At 48.1% G+C, this 16,811-nt stretch overlaps 6 protein-coding genes across 6 annotated transcripts; 4 read left to right on the top strand and 2 right to left on the bottom strand.

Moving 5' to 3' along the window:
• Window positions 1-42: 42 nt before the first annotated feature.
• Window positions 43-1,257, top strand: FPSE_04243 (uncharacterized protein; the record flags this gene model as incomplete). Its single annotated transcript, XM_009257361.1, has 1 exon — window positions 43-1,257. One exon carries the CDS (start codon window positions 43-45, stop codon window positions 1,255-1,257), a length of 1,215 nt encoding a protein of 404 aa, XP_009255636.1.
• Window positions 1,258-1,797: 540 nt separating this feature from the next.
• On the bottom strand, window positions 1,798-5,660 carry FPSE_04242 (uncharacterized protein; the record flags this gene model as incomplete). Its single annotated transcript, XM_009257360.1, has 3 exons — window positions 1,798-3,497; window positions 3,558-5,080; window positions 5,134-5,660. The coding sequence occupies 3 exons, from the start codon at window positions 5,658-5,660 to the stop codon at window positions 1,798-1,800; spliced, it is 3,750 nt and encodes a 1,249-aa protein (XP_009255635.1).
• A 1,800-nt stretch (window positions 5,661-7,460) lies between these two features.
• On the top strand, window positions 7,461-11,336 carry FPSE_04241 (uncharacterized protein; the record flags this gene model as incomplete). The annotated part of the gene is made up of 4 exons (XM_009257359.1): window positions 7,461-7,572; window positions 7,625-9,108; window positions 9,163-9,550; window positions 9,610-11,336. The coding sequence occupies 4 exons, from the start codon at window positions 7,461-7,463 to the stop codon at window positions 11,334-11,336; spliced, it is 3,711 nt and encodes a 1,236-aa protein (XP_009255634.1).
• A 96-nt stretch (window positions 11,337-11,432) lies between these two features.
• Window positions 11,433-12,143, top strand: FPSE_04240 (uncharacterized protein; the record flags this gene model as incomplete). The annotated part of the gene is made up of 1 exon (XM_009257358.1): window positions 11,433-12,143. One exon carries the CDS (start codon window positions 11,433-11,435, stop codon window positions 12,141-12,143), a length of 711 nt encoding a protein of 236 aa, XP_009255633.1.
• Window positions 12,144-12,409: 266 nt separating this feature from the next.
• Window positions 12,410-13,423, bottom strand: FPSE_04239 (uncharacterized protein; the record flags this gene model as incomplete). The annotated part of the gene is made up of 2 exons (XM_009257357.1): window positions 12,410-12,986; window positions 13,041-13,423. 2 exons carry the CDS (start codon window positions 13,421-13,423, stop codon window positions 12,410-12,412), a joined length of 960 nt encoding a protein of 319 aa, XP_009255632.1.
• Window positions 13,424-14,415: 992 nt separating this feature from the next.
• Window positions 14,416-16,470, top strand: FPSE_04238 (uncharacterized protein; the record flags this gene model as incomplete). Its single annotated transcript, XM_009257356.1, has 3 exons — window positions 14,416-15,075; window positions 15,129-16,104; window positions 16,160-16,470. The coding sequence occupies 3 exons, from the start codon at window positions 14,416-14,418 to the stop codon at window positions 16,468-16,470; spliced, it is 1,947 nt and encodes a 648-aa protein (XP_009255631.1).
• Window positions 16,471-16,811: the final 341 nt, after the last annotated feature.

Below are 16,811 nucleotides of genomic sequence, written 5' to 3'. Positions count from 1 at the left end.
AATCTACCGTCTGGAACGTTTAGATTTACACCATCACTCAAAATGTTCGCGAAGGCTTTCACCATCGCTACTTTGGCTTCCTACGCCAGCGCCCACATGATCATGGCCAACCCCAAGCCTTATGGCAACCCAAGCAACAGCCCTCTTGAGGCTGATGGATCCAACTTCCCATGCAAGGGAGCAGTCAACGATGGCGCATCAACCAACAGCTACAAGGCTGGCAGCACTCAACAACTCTCTTTCATCGGTTCAGCCGTTCACGGTGGCGGCTCATGCCAAGTCTCCCTCACCACAGACAAGAACCCGACCAAGGACTCTGTCTGGAAGGTCATCCACTCTATCGAGGGTGGATGCCCCACGAGGAGCCAAGCCGGTAACTATCCCGAGAATCCCAATTTTGAAGACCCCGACAAGTATGACTTCAAGATTCCCGAAGAACTGGCTGCTGGTGATTACGTCCTCGCATGGACCTGGTTCAACCACGTTGGAAACCGTGAGATGTACATGAACTGTGCCGCTGTTACTGTCCAGGGCGGGGGTGGCTCCAAAGGCTACTTGGACACTCTCCCTGATATGTTCGTTGCCAACGTTGGTAATAAATGCGAGACCCAGCCTAACACTGATCTCGCGTTCCCCAACCCTGGCTCGTCTGTCAGCAAGCTCAAGTCCAAGCTCGACCCTCCTAAGGGTGATGGCTGCCAGAAGCCTGGCTCCGGCTCCGGTTCTGGTGGCGGCGATGCTGAGCCTTCCGCTCCCGCCGCGGCTCCCACTACCAACCCCGGTGCTCAGCCCAGTCAGCCTGCCACCACTCCTGTTCCTACCCCTGATGCTGGCTCTGGTGATGGTTCCAGCGGCGCCCCTGAGATTCCCGGTGGTGCCTTTATCATTGTTTCTCAACCTGCTGCTGCTCAGCCTTCTGCTACTCAAGCTCCTGAAGCACCTGCTAAGCCTGAGACTCCCAACAATGGTTCTGACGAAGGATCCGGCTCTGGCGAAGACAAGAATGGTGGTGGCAACAGTGGTGGTGACGCTGGCTCAGGCAGTGGTGGCTTTGCTGCTGGAACTGCTTGCACATCAGAGGGCGAGTGGAACTGCATCGGTGGTTCTTCTTTCCAGCGCTGCGCCAGCGGTACTTGGACCCCATCTCAAGGACTATCCTCTGGTGTCACTTGCACTCCTGGACAAGCTGCTGATATCAGCATGACTGTCAAGCGAGGTGAGAGGCAGATGCGTCGCTCTCAACGCCACCACGATTAAACACAATTTCTTTTCACAAAATTCTAGGGTTGATCAGGAAATGGACATTCAGAGGCAGCTGGATGTATGGGCGTTTGGACTGGACACTTTTACTTCTTTTTGTTTTGTAGCTATACCTTCTCATTTCTTTCTTTCTCAGAGTCGGGAATTAAATCACCATATCAAATGATCTCATGTCTGTTGCATCTGCTTTTCCTATATTGAAATTTGACCAAGCCCAGCGATAACATATGAAGAGGCTGTACCAGTATTGCATCAGTCAGATCCAGCTTTCCATTTGTCTCGTAAGCCTTATTGAACTTCATATTGTTGGCTTTGACGCTGGATTATCAGGTTGACACTGATTTCGCGGTGCTTTACATATTCAAAGAGTATATCTAACAGGCAGCAATTATCACAATGACCATGTTGGCCATATTCCTTTAGAACTAACGTTTGCCAATTGTGCACATTTGCTTGGATCAACTTTGAGCCCTTTTTAGCATTGGCTATGGGCGCATTGATAAAATTGTGCTATTGTGATTGTCTAATGCATGCTTCTCAGAGCCAAGTTCCATCTGAGACTCTTCTTTCCTTCGATTTCTTTTTTCTGAAGAACAAGCGACCGATACTATTTTCCTTCGGTTTGAGTGACTGGGGATCGACAGGAACAACATGAGGGTCCATTTCGATACCAATATGCACATCCTTGTCCCGTCCGATATATCTACCAAAGCTGAACGTTCGCGTCGAGTTCCCAGGGGTGAGATTGAAAGCAGGAGATACAAGCCGACTGGAAGCGACATATGCCAGGACAGAGCCAATGGTCGTAGGCATGCGAGGGAGGACCGATGGAACAGCTCTGCTATAAAATAGCAGAGCCACGCACGTGTTGATGGCTAGAATTGTCATTGTAATAATGAAAGAGGCGTCCTCCATGAATATACGGATTTCTTGTGTTTTTCGGGTGACTGCTGTTGGTTTCTCCTCCTGGCTGTGGTCGAATAATTGCTCGTTCAGGCTCAGCATAATTGCAAAGACCCTTCTATAGATGTCTTCAACATAAGGAAGAAGGTTTTTGGGATCGGGCACAGGACTCTTTGGGTCTACAATAGCCCTGGACCCGTTCGTAGAAGCCATGATCAAATAACTCATCCAATCCCGAATCGTCGTATCGTTGTGAAATTGAAGTCTGGGGTTGTTCCAATACTGATTAGTGACTTGGAAGATAATATCAGACTGTGCTTCTGAATCAGGGTTGTCCAGTGTGGCTTCAAGCTCGCTCGTTCTGTTGTATGAGATAACATGACCTTCCATATCTACCGTTAAATTGAACATTGCTGTTTCAAATACAGGACGGCATTTCATGAAGCTGAAATCCAGGGTGGAGTTGACATCCTCTGCAGTGGGCATGCGACCCCATCCCAGTATTAATGATCTCCCACACGGTTGAGGTCCTGATCTGGAGCCTATAGTGCCAGAAAGTTCTATAGCAGAAAGACCAACAGAGTGATCAGTACTTGAATCACGAAGTCTTCGGCTGGCGTAGTCGACTAGGTCCGGGCAATGATCTTCTGGAACATCCACGAACGCCCCATTCTTGTCGAAATCCTCTCCGTTTGCAAGTGGGAGCCGCCGTGTGGGCCAGCCGGTGCAGTTGCCCCTGGACCCATAGCCGCGAGCTTGGAGATTGTACACGTCCCCTGTATGTTTATTCCGAGACGGATCAATTTTGTGTCGATGGAAGTAGTAGTCCTTTGATACCCAAGGTGGAAGAGGCGTCCCGGAAGACATGTTGGCCATGGCGACATAGTATTGATCCTGGTACAAATGAGTCGTTATAAGATTTGAGCTCAAGAACATACTGAATGTATTGACTGAGTCGTTGTCAAACTTGGGCGCGTATGCTGGTACCAGGTTCTCTGCGTATCCTGCTATCATCGGGGCTTCATTGAAGAGAGAACCCAACCCAACAGCGAGAAGATTAGCCAAGAGAGCCATCGCACAGACTAGTGCAAGAATCATGTGCTTTGACTTGATTGCTCTCCATAGAACAAGCTGAGGGGGGATTGAAGTGTAAGTAGCATCCACTGTCGAGGAAGCCTTGGCCTTTCCCTTCCAGAGATCTCTGAAAGGTTGTAGAACACACAAAAGACGGTTCAAGAGTACCCAAAATGGCTCAACTAACGTGGCAAAAGCCGTCGGTATATAGTTCTCTAAAATTTGCAGCACTTCAAAATTTTGTGATGGACGGGGCAATCCTACACAGCCGTTAGTTTCGTCTACCCATTATGGATACGTTCAGTTCGTTGGTAACCTACCGTTCAACGCCTTCTCCTGTTCTTTGAGATACGAGAGTCCTACCATTGCACCCACCAAAGCCAGCACGAAGAGTAGGCCGCTCCATTGTCTCAGAGCCAAGGGTCGGATGGGATCATAATAGCCCTTTGGGGAGCCATGAATCCTGCTTTGGGAGTCTGATGAGCGTTGTATAAATTTGTCGAGAAAAACCTGGGTGCTGTTTGATTTCGAATCAAGAAGGAGTCGAACATTGTCTTGTCGGAAGTCTTCGAACAGAGCTTCCTCAGTGGCATTGTCCATGGATGAAAATGATTCTAGCAGTTCTGGACTATTTCGAAAGATGTCGATGTATCTGGTGATAGATGATGGGTTCATCGGTAAATTACTTGGGGCAGCTCTGCACAACCACAATATGCAAGCCGTGAATAATGCAACGACTGCTAGCAAACTCTCAACACAGGTAGCGAACACCCTGCTGACTACAACGCCTGTCAGTTCGAAATCAATAGTCGCAGTATTGTTCGCCATTTTTGTCTCATTTACAAGCAGTTGGTTGACTGCTAGAGAGAACAGATATTGGTGTGCCTCGTTATAGACCTTTGCAAGAAAATCGGGCGAGGAGTAGTCTGTCGTTGGAACATCACGGCCAGCCAGTGCATAGCCGACCATGTTAGAAACTGGCAGAGCCAAACCTGTCCCATTGAGCCGGGGGTGTTGTTCAACAACAGTGGTGAAAGGGTAATCCCTAACAGGAATGTTTTCTGTCACACCATTGGCAAGAAGGTATTCGAATGTAGTCGAATTGAACTCCTTGTCCGTAAGAATTTCCCTGTCAGAAATGGCTTCTATCGTATCGGTGTCTGGCTCATATGTTGATGATTTGACCTTGGCGAGAACCCGTTGTTTGTAATATGTCGGCTGGCAGAATAAACCTGTGATGTTGTAATTCGGAAGCGTCTTGCCAGGTACTCTGTCGCCCTGAACCCAGACTGCCAGGAACTGGTGAGGGGCGTCTTTCGTTCGGCAGCTAGGGCTACCCAAACAGTAGTCGGCATAGGGGTTTGAGTAATATCCAACATAGTACATGGAAAAGTCCATAATCGTCAGCATGCTGAGGGTCACATTGCAGCCTTTACCATCCAAGAACTCACGCCCAGTCGTCTCGGGTTGTTCACGTTGATTATATATGTCTGCTGACCAGCAGTTCAGCTCTGTAGACAACTTTGTTGTTTCAGCCGTCCAATTAGTCTCAGTACCGGGAATTGTCTCATCGCTGTCGATATAGAAGGGGAGCAGTGCATATTTGGAGGTCATGAATGGGGGAAATGGCTGCCCCAGCCATCCGGTAGCATAACCATGATTCAGAAATTCGGGATCCAAGCGTAACATGTGGTCTTCGACCGGAAGCAACTGCGATCGAATTCCAATCGTCCCAGGTTCGACTCGAGTGACAACTTCTGTTCCAAGCAATGCACTCTGCAAGGGAGTAAGTAACCAAAAGACCATTACCATAGCAGTACCCCCAAAGAAAACGGGCCAGTGTCTGGAAGAGCAAATGTAAGAGATTAGTGACAGGAGGGAGGTAGGATGCCATACCTTTGTTTCGCAGCCTTGAAGGGGACGAGGCCAACGAAGTCGTACTGATAGTCCAGGAAAAGCGAATTCTCGGCGGTAACTCCATCTCGTTTTGACAATTCGAACCATGGCTGCATTCGCTTGACATCAAGGTCGATCCAACTCCATATCATACTGTACAACACGGCGATGATGGTTGGGGCATAGAGGTAGCTAATCCTGGCGTATTCGGGCATATCTTTGAGTGAAGGAGACAGAGCCAGGCCACCTTGAGAGGCACTTCGTTGTGCTAGCGTTTCAACAGCGATGGCGAGGAGGATCGTAAGGGCGATTACAGCAAGTAGAATCGGTGTCGAGAGTGAGAGTGGTTTCCATCCTTTTATCTTGGTAGATTCCTCTTCCCCGGGAACTTCCTTCACATCTGCAACAGTCCCTATCTTGGTCTTTTGTTTTGGTAATGGTGGTAGACTCTTGTGAGACGAGCTCGGTGTTGAGTCGGCGGCCACATTGCTGTGTAACCGAAGGGCTGCGGTTTCCCAACTAGACATTATTAATAAATAAGAATATAGAAAAGAGCGCCCAGCCACCCGCAACAGAAGGAATACGATGAAAATGGAATAAGAGAAGAGTGTCGAGGTTTACGATTACCGGGCGACTGTCGCGTTAAAACTACCACATCATGACCACAGTTGATGAACATTTAACCTTTCCAGATTAAGTAAGTGATTAGGACCAACAGATCCGAAAACAACGAGTAAACATTTTCTCCAGTAAAGTAGGAGAAGTTCTGTTAAGGAAAGAAAAATATGCATGTTGGTCGATAGTTCATCATCACGAAACCGGAATAACTGGGCCATCAAGGATACGATACGACCCAAGTCTGGTGAATCAGCCTTGGTTAAGCGCTAGACGGAAGCTCAGCCAATCTGATTCCTTTTCTAAGGGTTCCATAGTTTATGTAGTTTCTGTGCTTTGTTCTGGGGGGATAATCCTGGTCTGGCGCCGCGCCATTTGCCTAACTAGACAACACATCATGGTGGCAGTCTCGGTGCACCAAGAGGCCAATACTAAAGTCCATTTCTAATGTTCTGAAAATTAAACAGTTGTAGTCTCAGAAGTATGTTTGACTGAAATCAACAGAGACAATTATGCTGTGGCTTGATATTACCGCCTTGGGGACATCTCGATATCAAAAGTTTAAAGAAGGGGCGGCGGCTAACCAACCGATACCATTTGACGGGGCGCTAACCGCCCAAGCGCTGAGCTTTTTACAGCATTTACCTCTGTTTAGTGCCCGTGCAGTAATGCGGGAAATGAGGGACGATCTGCAGGGAAAAGCGTGTTCCGATTGGCCAGAAGATGGCGTTACGTCGGAGTTGTTGGTGATGTCTACAAGGGATCTTGGGTGCAGAAGTTGTGTTGGTGATGGCCTAGAGTTGTGTGTCATTAGTACAGAGTAGGTGAGTAGTAACTGCAGTAGTCGAAACACTGGCAACAAGGGCAATGTGTTTGCTTTTGAGCGGTGACAAGTTGTATCCATTACCTACTAAGATATAGTGCCGGGGATTTAATTATAGTAGCACAAGAGACGAAATATCCAGACAAGGCTGTTGAAGCAGTTTATGTGCCTCTGCCATCCTCATCGAGTTTGTTACTGGGATAAACAAGAGGCTTTGGAATATAACTAACTAACTAAAGTGAAATCACGAGATAAACAAGGCAAATCGAATAAAACAATAACAAACAGGTACTAAATGTTTTAATTGATTGCTTTTGTATGGAACTTGGGATTCCTAGGTAGCAGAAAAGTTAGCCTCCTAATTTTGTCTCTTATGTTTCCAGCGGCTAATGTTTCTGGAGCGTCAATTTGACCGTTGACACCCTCTGTCCCTTTTAACGGGGCCTTCGTATTTGGTAGGTACTTTGGCGCAACGGTCCTTTGTAACACCTTGGACTGCAAAATGCTGACTCAGCAGCTTTGACCATGAGCATGCGTCACTGCCCGTCCCAACATCCTCCATCGCTCTTAGGGACTAACATTACCATCACCATCACCACCACACTGAATATCGGCAGGCGTATAGATTATTCTGTTAGACATATTTTCCTCCGATCCTGACACTCGAGACCATGATCAAATAAATTACCAAGGTCATAAATTGCCAAGATCGAGAGACTTACATTACTAAGATAGAGCTTCAGCTCTCGGCCCCGACCGACCGACTGACCACTTTCGACTCCATCGATCGAGCTGGGCCACCCTACATACCTACCTAGGTAGACACCCCGCAGTCCAAGATACCATCCGTCGTCTTTCAACACCAACATATTGCTCGAGAAAGAACACCATGGCAGCCCAGGATAATGATACGTACGGAACATTACCTGGCACAGAGCTCCCCAATATATCACAAAACTGGACGCATTTCAAAGGCCGGATACACGACAAGTCCTTGGAAGGTATGTTTGTGATTCGGACAAAGGAAAAGGGCTCGTTCGCTAAAGCTTTCAGGATGCCACCCCTCAAGATGGATATTCGAACTTCTGAACAACAAATTCACAACATGCGACATCTTCCAACGAGCACAACAAGCCGAGCTGGACGTTCCTTATCCATGGCAAGATCACGCCCATCGACTGATCATAAATGGCAACCAGAGCTACTTCACTTCCGAAACACGCATCTTGTCATCAGTGTGTATTGATTGCCATTTTCATTTCGTCTTCAAACTGTCTTGGCAGAAGGATCACATAGACGAGCTCTGTAATCCTCGCCAATCACAATGGCCTCCAAGAGATGGCAGATTCCCCTGGCATCATCTGGCGTGGGCTGGCTCAGAAACCGCAATGGATTTTCGCCCTGAACGACACAAATACAACCCTCTTGTTGCGCGCGAGAATTTTGCTTGCTCGGCAGCCCCGTGCACATTCCAAGTCACCCTTGATATCTCGAAGCCTCGCATGCCTTGGTGGTGGATCAGCCTGTTGCTCGACGCTGATACGATCCGTGAAGAGTTGCGCATCGCCAAGGAGAATGACCCGGAACGATACATGGCGGCGACTGATGATTGGGCGATGCAAGCCCCTCTGAATCTCAACACCTACCTCAAGAACTTGATAGAGGCAACGTCTCAGGAAGGTGCTAGAAGTATTTCAAAGCGTAACAAGCGATTCGCTGTCCTGTTCGGTCCCCGTTGCTTTAAGATATTTCGAGAGCTCGAGTTCGAGGAAACAGTCGACATCAGGGAAGATGATGTGGATGAAGGAGCGTTTAAGCCTGTGGTCCCCCCTCCACCTGACGCACCTTCCGGTTCTACCCGGATAGGAACATATCGCGGATACATCGAGGACGTTAGAGCTGAAGTGCAGTGCTTGATTCACAAACGGGGCGAACCCGCAGAGCTCTGCACTCCCAGCCTACACGCCTACCTAGGTTGCTCAGAGGTCCCGGATGTCAGCTCCAATGTATTTGTCCTCATCGCCCGTTACAAGTTGATGGGTGTTTTGCCAAACCAACCCAAGGAAATTGTGGACAATGCTTATAGAAGACAATGGGATTTGTTGCCGCCTCACAGAAGAAGAGATCTGATAGACGCTCTCGGGCAAATTGCGAACGACCTAAATGACGAGGACTTCAGCCACTACGCCATCATGCAATCCTCAGTTTACGAAAGTCAGGCTCCAGCACAAACCAACGATGAGGATACAGAATTGACAAGCCAAGCGTTGCTTTTCTTCGGACTGCAACCACCAAATAACCATGATCCTGAATCAATAGTGCTGGCGTTTCGGCGCAAGGTGTCACAAGATCCCAGTGATGCTGCTTCTGCACGAAATATGTTGATGTTGATTTCCAATGCGGCCAATGACGAGGCCTACAAGAACCTTTTGATGGCAGAATTCGTTGAAGGATTTTCCCTAACGACCGCCAAAGAGATTCTCGGGTTGAGCGATGCAAGCTTCGACTCTGATACTCTCGACAGCATCAAGAACAAGGTAAGAGACAATTCCATACGTCTCATTGAACTTTGATTTTGACCATGTGAACAGATTCAAAATGCCAAGGACAAGGATGCAAAGACAACCTACCTGGACGCAATGGAAAGAATTGCCGAGTATACCAATTCTACAGATCTCAAAGGCATCGTTGCCGAGTTGCGACAACAAAACGACATTTCAGCCTCTACTGGTGTAGTCACTTCCAGTAGTTCAGACCAAGCTGCCGACTATGATCTTCCGGTTGGACTAGAGAATATTGGAAACACGTGTTACTTGAACAGCCTTTTGCAATACCTCTTTACTGTCAAGCCAGTACGAGACATCGCTGTCAATTATAATGAGTTCAAGCTGGAGTTGACTGATGACATGATCGAGGGCCGACTGCTTGGTGGCAACAAGATGCGTATGAAGCGTGAGGAAGCTGTCGTTGCCCAAGCTTGTGAGTATCGCCTCTTGAGAGAACCCTTACTATCCGAACATCTTTCTAACTAGGAGAAGTTGCCCAAGAGCTCTCAGAATTGTTCAACAAGCTTGAAACCTCAAACACCAGAGCAACGAAACCCTCACAGAGATTAGCCAATGCCGTCCTTCTGGACACTGACACCCTTGTCAAAGCTGCCAACACTTCCGCTGAAACGGGCGCCGCAAACCAACCGCCGCCGCTCCCCACACGGCCACCCCCAGGCCCCCCAGCTAAGGACTTGGATGATGTGGAAATGGCTAATGTGACCGTCAAAAACGACCCAGACCCGGCTGATGCAGCTAGTACTGCCAGTTCGCAGACACTTGTCGAGGATTCTGATCGTTCCTATGACAAAGTCGAAGCCTTGCCTACCACCAACGATGATCAAATTACTGATACCGTTATGGAAGTCGGTCAAGATGACGATGATGTCGTTGAAATCAGCCGACCAAACCACCAAGCCGGTGGGGTTATCGAAGTTCCCGAAAAGGAGAATAATGGCGCTTCTCCTGATACCAATATGATAGATGTTGAGGATCCCCAAACAATTGACCAGAAGGTTCTTACAGCCCTGGAGCACCAGGAGAGATCCTCTGGTACAGATCAGCAGGATGTTGAGGAAGTCATGGGCAATATCATCAGTCGCCTCCAAGCCGCCATACGACCATCCTTTATCAACGACGTTACAGGGATCCAAATGGAACCTATTATGGAAACCTTCTTCGTTACAACGATCAATTACACCAAAAAGTTTGACGAGAGCGTTTATCAGAAGGAAATCAGTTTCGACCGGTTTATCACAGCTTTTCCTTCTCCACAGGGAGGAACATGCTCGCTGTATGATGCACTCGGTCGTAACTTTGATCAGCAGGCTATCGAGGGAAGCCAGCAGTCACGATATACAGCTATCAAGACACTGCCGCCTGTCCTGCACGTTCTGATCCAGCGCTCACAATCCGTGAATGGCAAGAACGACAATCCGGTTGAGATTCCCGAGACGCTATACCTTGACCGGTATATGGACGCCCCCCATGACTCGACAACGTTTCGAGACCGAGAAGAAAGCTGGGCGACTGCTAATCGAATATCTGAGATCGCGGCTTCCCTGGCTGCCGCAGGAAGCACTGGTCCAACTGGTCCCTTCCTGGAGTCATTTTTGCAAGAAGGAAAAGCAGATGACAGTAATACAACTACCACAGACGACGCTACGATGGCAGATGGCGAGGAGACTGGGGAAGAGTCCTGGGACTTTGATGGCCCAGTAGATGATGACTTCCTGGTGGTCAATCGGCCCAGTAAACCCGCAGCTTCTGCAGTTGAACAGCCCGAGATGCCGCAGAGTATCAAAACAACCGAATCTGCCATTCGAGAGAGAATGGAATCGGAGCTGAGAGAGACAACAGAGGACCTCGGGAAGTACTATGCCGGGCTCAAGAACAATCCTTACCGCCTCCATGCTGTCATTTGTCACAGAGGTAGTCTCAGGTCTGGGCACTACTGGGTGTGGATTTATGACTTTGCACAAAATGTATGGCGCAAATACAACGACTCGAACGTTGAGGTCAAAGCAAGTACGAGCGAAGTTCTAAAAACATTAAGCTCTAGTGGCGAGCCTTACTTCCTTTGCTACGTCCGTGATGAGGACAAGGAGGCGTACGTTGATGTACCGCGACGTCAAAGACCGAGACCGTTACCATCTTCAGACGACGAGTTGCAGCCTAAAGATGCCGATGGAGACACAGAGGTGATCAATAGCGACTAGAAATCCGAGGCGGGTTCAAAAAATGCACTTAAGCGACGATTGTCCGACACTGATGGTGATGCCGAGCTTACGAGGCAACTTCAACATCGAGAGATCATGGAAGTCAAGGATGATCCCGATGAAGATTCCTTCTTGGACGATATCCCTGATATCTTCTCGGTTCCTGATAGCGATTCTGATGCTCCTAAGGAATGGGTATCAGATGAAGAAACGATCAGTGTTTCTCCGTCGGGGGCAAAGCGAAGAATAATGATGATCAGACCAAAACCCAAGTTCAAACAAAGGCGTCATTCCTTTGATGACCTTGCAACGATCAATGGTTTGGCCAAAACTTTTCGCGACACCACGAACAGTATCATGGACAACATTGCCAAGGGTGAAGACAACGAATACAACGTTCTTACATTATTCACGGATATCATCAACTTCACGAGTAGATACAGCGTCCAATATGGCGGAGACAAAAGAATCACAACACTCGTTGGTTTAGCCAATGATATCCTCAAGACCACCAACATCGAGGAAAATGGCGTATACAAGACCCCCACAAAACTCATTCGTATGGCGAGGCAAAACCTTAATAGCCTGACTGGTTTCGTCCATAAAACTGGTGAGGACAAAAACCCTCCAGCTGTCCATATACCTCAACAACAATCTCCCCACGATCGAACTTCGCTACAGTATTTTCTTAACAAACACATGAGTGATGTGAAGCATCAAGCTAGCGAAAACGAGAACACCACTTTAAAACGCGGCAAGCTTCGGGGGATGGTTGATTATGTCAGAGAAGCAAACCAGAAGTCATGAGCATTAGACCCAGGTTAGACATGTGTAGATAGCACCAAGCGTTTTTCGTTTATGGATAGAAAGCCTTCCAATCGCATCCATATGAATACCCCAAGCATGACGTAACTTAGGCACGGTATTATATGCTGAGTGCTTGCAAGTGAATATCAACCTTCCTTCGAAGTCTAAGCTTTAAGGTACAAAAATAAACGGACTAAGAAGTCTGATTTAGGCAGGAAAGGCTCTATTTATTAACTTGAAAATAAATACACGCAGATAGGCAATCTTTATCGGCCGGTGAAGATGGGCTTTCTCTTCTCCCCGAATGCCTTGAGCGCCTCATTCCTGTCCTCAGAGTTGACGACTCGCTCATACATCTTATTTTCCACCTCTTCCCTCGCCCACGCGACAGCCTGAAGTCCCGCTCTCACACCAATAGGTCCTCCCTCGCAGATTTCCTGCGCTAGTCTCACAGCCTCGCTCAAAGCCGCCTTTCTCGCCTCACTGAGAATAGCAGAGCCGTCGCGCTCATCCTCGGGCACAACTTCTACCAGACGGTCCGCGATGCCGAGGAAGTAAGCCTCTGGAGCTCCGACTCGACGGCCGGTGAGGATCAGATCGCGGGCGCGCGAGAGACCGATCAAGGCGGGCAGACGGTGGGTACCGCCAGCGCCGGGGATAATGCCAAGACGTGTCTCCGGAAGACCGACTGTTGCGTTCGAGCTGAGGACTCGGAAGTGGGTGGAGAGGGCGAGCTCGAGGCCGCCACCGAGTGCGACGGAGGAAATGGCTGAGATGGTCGGGATGGGGAGGTTGGAGAGCGATGTAAAGGTGCTGCGAAGATTTGTAAGAAACTCGGCGGTTCTGCAGATAATAGTTAGTGCAATGCCCTCAACTGATGATGAAAGATATACATACTCTCCAGGAGTAAATCCCTTGCGCTCCTTGAGATCAGCGCCCGCGCAAAAAGAGGTGTCGACAGCACTAGCCAGGACAACAGCTCTCGTGGGGCCCTTCTCATCTACACCAGCAGCACCACCAAAGCGTTGCGGAAGAGGCAATTCCTCGCCATTGGGTCCATACTGGCTATGCAATTCATCAATCTCGGCGCGTAGGTTTGCTAGGAGGGCTTTTGAGATGGCATTTCGAGCTGAGGGGCGGTTCAATTCGAGAATGCGAATATGTCCAGTGTTGGGCGCGGGGAGGTTTGTTACGCGGATAAGAGGTTCAGTAGTGGCGGAAGAGTAGCAACGCCGGAGGACGCGGAGGGTTATTACGGGTTGAGAGAGACGGGGACGCATTTTGTACGGTTTAATTGAGTTGTGACAATATTGATACAAGGTATGAGTTTGATTGTAAATACTATCTATGATCTACAGAGTTAGGAAGCCGAGGAACAATGACGTCGGCTGGTGTCGGTTCACAGCGTTAAGCCGATAACCGATAAGAGACGGATGGACAAGCAGGTGGGAGAAGATTAGACGAAAATATTGAGACTCTGTTGGGCTATATATTCACTAAAGTTGGTCTAATATTTCCATCAGCCACTAACTCGATATGCAACCCACCCGACAAGGCACGGATATTTATGGTTAATTCCACCTCAAACTTTAACTCTTTGTATACAATCTAGGCACATCCCCTTATATCTCTCTGCTCGATTCGATTACTCGCTCTCCGTTTATCGGAAATAGTTAACCTTGTTGCTGTTATGGCGGTATCAATGTGGTATCTCTGGTGGAGGTGATGAGTTGGTCCAAGTTCCACATCTCGACATGAATGAAGTGACGGTCAGATATAACTTGATTCGACAACGGCTTTGGTTGCCGGTAAATAACCATATTCTTTTAGTGTTTTCAGTCACTTTTGGTGTTACCAAACCCATTGTAACCTCACGAGCATCTTTATACTGCGAATAGTCAATAATCTCACGATTCAAATAAGCTAATAAGCTCACTAAGCCACCAAACAAGCTTCACAATTGCCTATTAGGGAAAACGTGCCAAGCCTGCACAAGATGAACTAGTGAGCGCATATCCTAGCCAGCGACCCATTGAGTTGGATCCTCTCTTTCTTCAACCTCCCCCAACTTTTTGTAGATCTATTTCTCTTTCCCCTTCGTTCTTTCTTGATCTTCCGATTTTCATTTGGATAAAAGGACGTGGCATGTCATGTCGCATCAGGGGATATAAACAAAGAGACCGCCCAAGAGAATGGACTCGCCTCTCGAACGCTGCTAGTCTTGTTGTTTGTGCGGAGGACCAATATACCGGGCTGACTAACGTCTTTCGCAATGGCATCAACGCCCGTTGTGCAATCTTTATCGACGACGACTTCAGCCGCCTGGTCATCATTACCTTCAACTGCAGCCTCTGACACGCCTCTCACCGTCCTTGTTCGTAGAAGTATCGACGGCACCTCGGATTTCTTCCCCTTTCTCGACATCGCCGGTCTCGGCTCAGGTTCCGACGATGTCGATTCAGGACTCACCTTTAAAGAACTTTTCGCCACCAACCTAGATGGAGGCCAAGAAATTTTCCTATTCAGCTCGGGATGCCAGATTGACGGTGTAGCTGACTGCACCCGCGCCTGCAACAGCTCGAATCTATTCTTCAGCTCACTGGAAACCTTTTACAACTGTGCTGCCTTGGCTGCAGCATCGCATTGGACTCAAGAGTCGGGACCTTACTATGTCAGCGAAGAGACGGAACGAAATGCCAGTGCTGTGATGGGCTCTGGTACCTTGGCCGAGTTTGATGGACGACCGGTGCTCAAGTCTCTCATTGCTTGCGCCCAGGATTCGTGCGAGAATGACGGCCTAAGCAAACCCTGCAACCGTTCAATCGACCGCCTCTCGTACGGGGAGTCAACCCCTGAAGAGATATTCGAAGCTTTGGATGAATTTTGCCCCGAATTGCCAGCGGAAGTCAACCCAGATATCTTTGGGCCGGGTGTATGTCAAAGTAACCCCTGTCGCTGACCCTTTACTAATATAAGGGTGTGTAGGTTCTCATTTCGTACGTTCTTCAAGTATGCTTTGCTGCGACTTTATACCTACTTCTCAAAGGCTTCACCCTTTGGGTCACCATCACACAAGACACCAGTCGCCGCAAATCAGAGCCCAAGCCCTATCGTCTGAAGCGCAGCCTGACCCGGATTGAGAGCATGATCTGGCGCGACTCTGGTGGCCTGTCACGCACGAGCATAGCCATTGCAACCACTTTGGTCGAATTTCAAGAAGCACAGTGTTGGTTCGTCTTTGCTGTGCAGATTGCATCTATTCTTGCCATTGTTGTTAACTCTCAAGAGGGTACATTCTGGGGCGAAATTGTCGTGAACGGTGCTATTGCCTACCATGTCAGTCAGAATGGTATTCTGCCCATGTTCCTCATCCAGATTTGTCTTCATCATGAAGGCATTCGTAACTGGCACACATTCTTGGGATTCTTCATGGAGTATCTTCTCGCCATTGTGGCAACATCGCAGAAGATATATTTCAAGGATGCCTTTGCCCTGTTCAAAGGCCAAAATGAAATCAAAGCATGTGGCTTCAACCCAAGTCCGAGAACGTATTGTGCTGCAACTCAAGGTATCGACGGTCAGGGTTTCAGCTTCTTTCCTCATCCTCTGTTGTACAAGATGACGTTTCTCATTCTTGACACTATTGCTATCGTCGCCTTGGTAGCTGATCAACTGGCTTGGACGCTTCGGAAGCATCACCTCACCAAGCACGTCCAATTTGGGTCGTATCGTCTTGGTCGATGGCCTCGTTGGGGTAAACAGCGACGAGGGCTTTTTATCAAGATATGGTTCTGGCGCATTCTCGAAGTTGCGTATCTCGTTATTAACATTTTGTATATGATTTCCCTCACAAAAGTCATCAATGCGGAGAGCTTTGCAGCCAACAGATGGTCATATGGACAGATCATTGCGGTCACTGTTTGGGGACCCGTCATTGTCAAGCTGTTTGATCTCTTGCTGTGTAAGTACCAACTCATGAACTTGTTCAAGCTGTCCTTTTTACTGACTGCATGCAGCTGGACCTCCCAAGAACGGCATGAGACTTAACTCGGGTCCACCAAGGTTACGTATCGATAACGTTATAAACGGTCGAGTGGGGACATCTGCAGATGAATGCGTTATCGATGATGACAACGAGACTGACGACAAATGCGATGGCCCACTATCACGGCCTGGAAGACAAGAATTCAAGATTCGAGGGTCTGACACCCTGCAATTGGGAAGTCCCAGTCGTGAGCTTCAACAGGAAGAGATAATAGAGGGAGAAAGAAGCGTCGCGACATCTGATGATATGTGGTCTAGGGGTAGTGTAAAGAAGGGTTCATGAGATGATTATCTGCGAGATTTGGATTCGTTATGATAACGATTGAATGATGAGTTATGACGAGATGTTGTACATAGAAATCTTGAAGTTTTATTAGACTTGAAATTTCACAATAATATAATCTTTACATGAAGCCATCTCCATTGTCGAGTAACGCATTGAATTCAACAAGAGATGGTGTTCAGCTAATATTAGGTCTCATTCGACCACTATAGAGTACCTGGTGATCTCCATTAAGCTTTGGCAATTGAAAAAGGTAGTTAGATCTTGATGTTACCTGCCATTAGCACTAACGCTCAGCCATTTAGTATAAACTTTAGTATTTTCCCCACAAGAGCTCGGCG

The sequence above is a fragment of the Fusarium pseudograminearum genome, chromosome 3 (genome assembly GCF_000303195.2).
Source record: "Fusarium pseudograminearum CS3096 chromosome 3, whole genome shotgun sequence".
NCBI lineage: Eukaryota > Fungi > Ascomycota > Sordariomycetes > Hypocreales > Nectriaceae > Fusarium > Fusarium pseudograminearum.
This window is presented reverse-complemented; position numbering and strand designations above follow the sequence as displayed.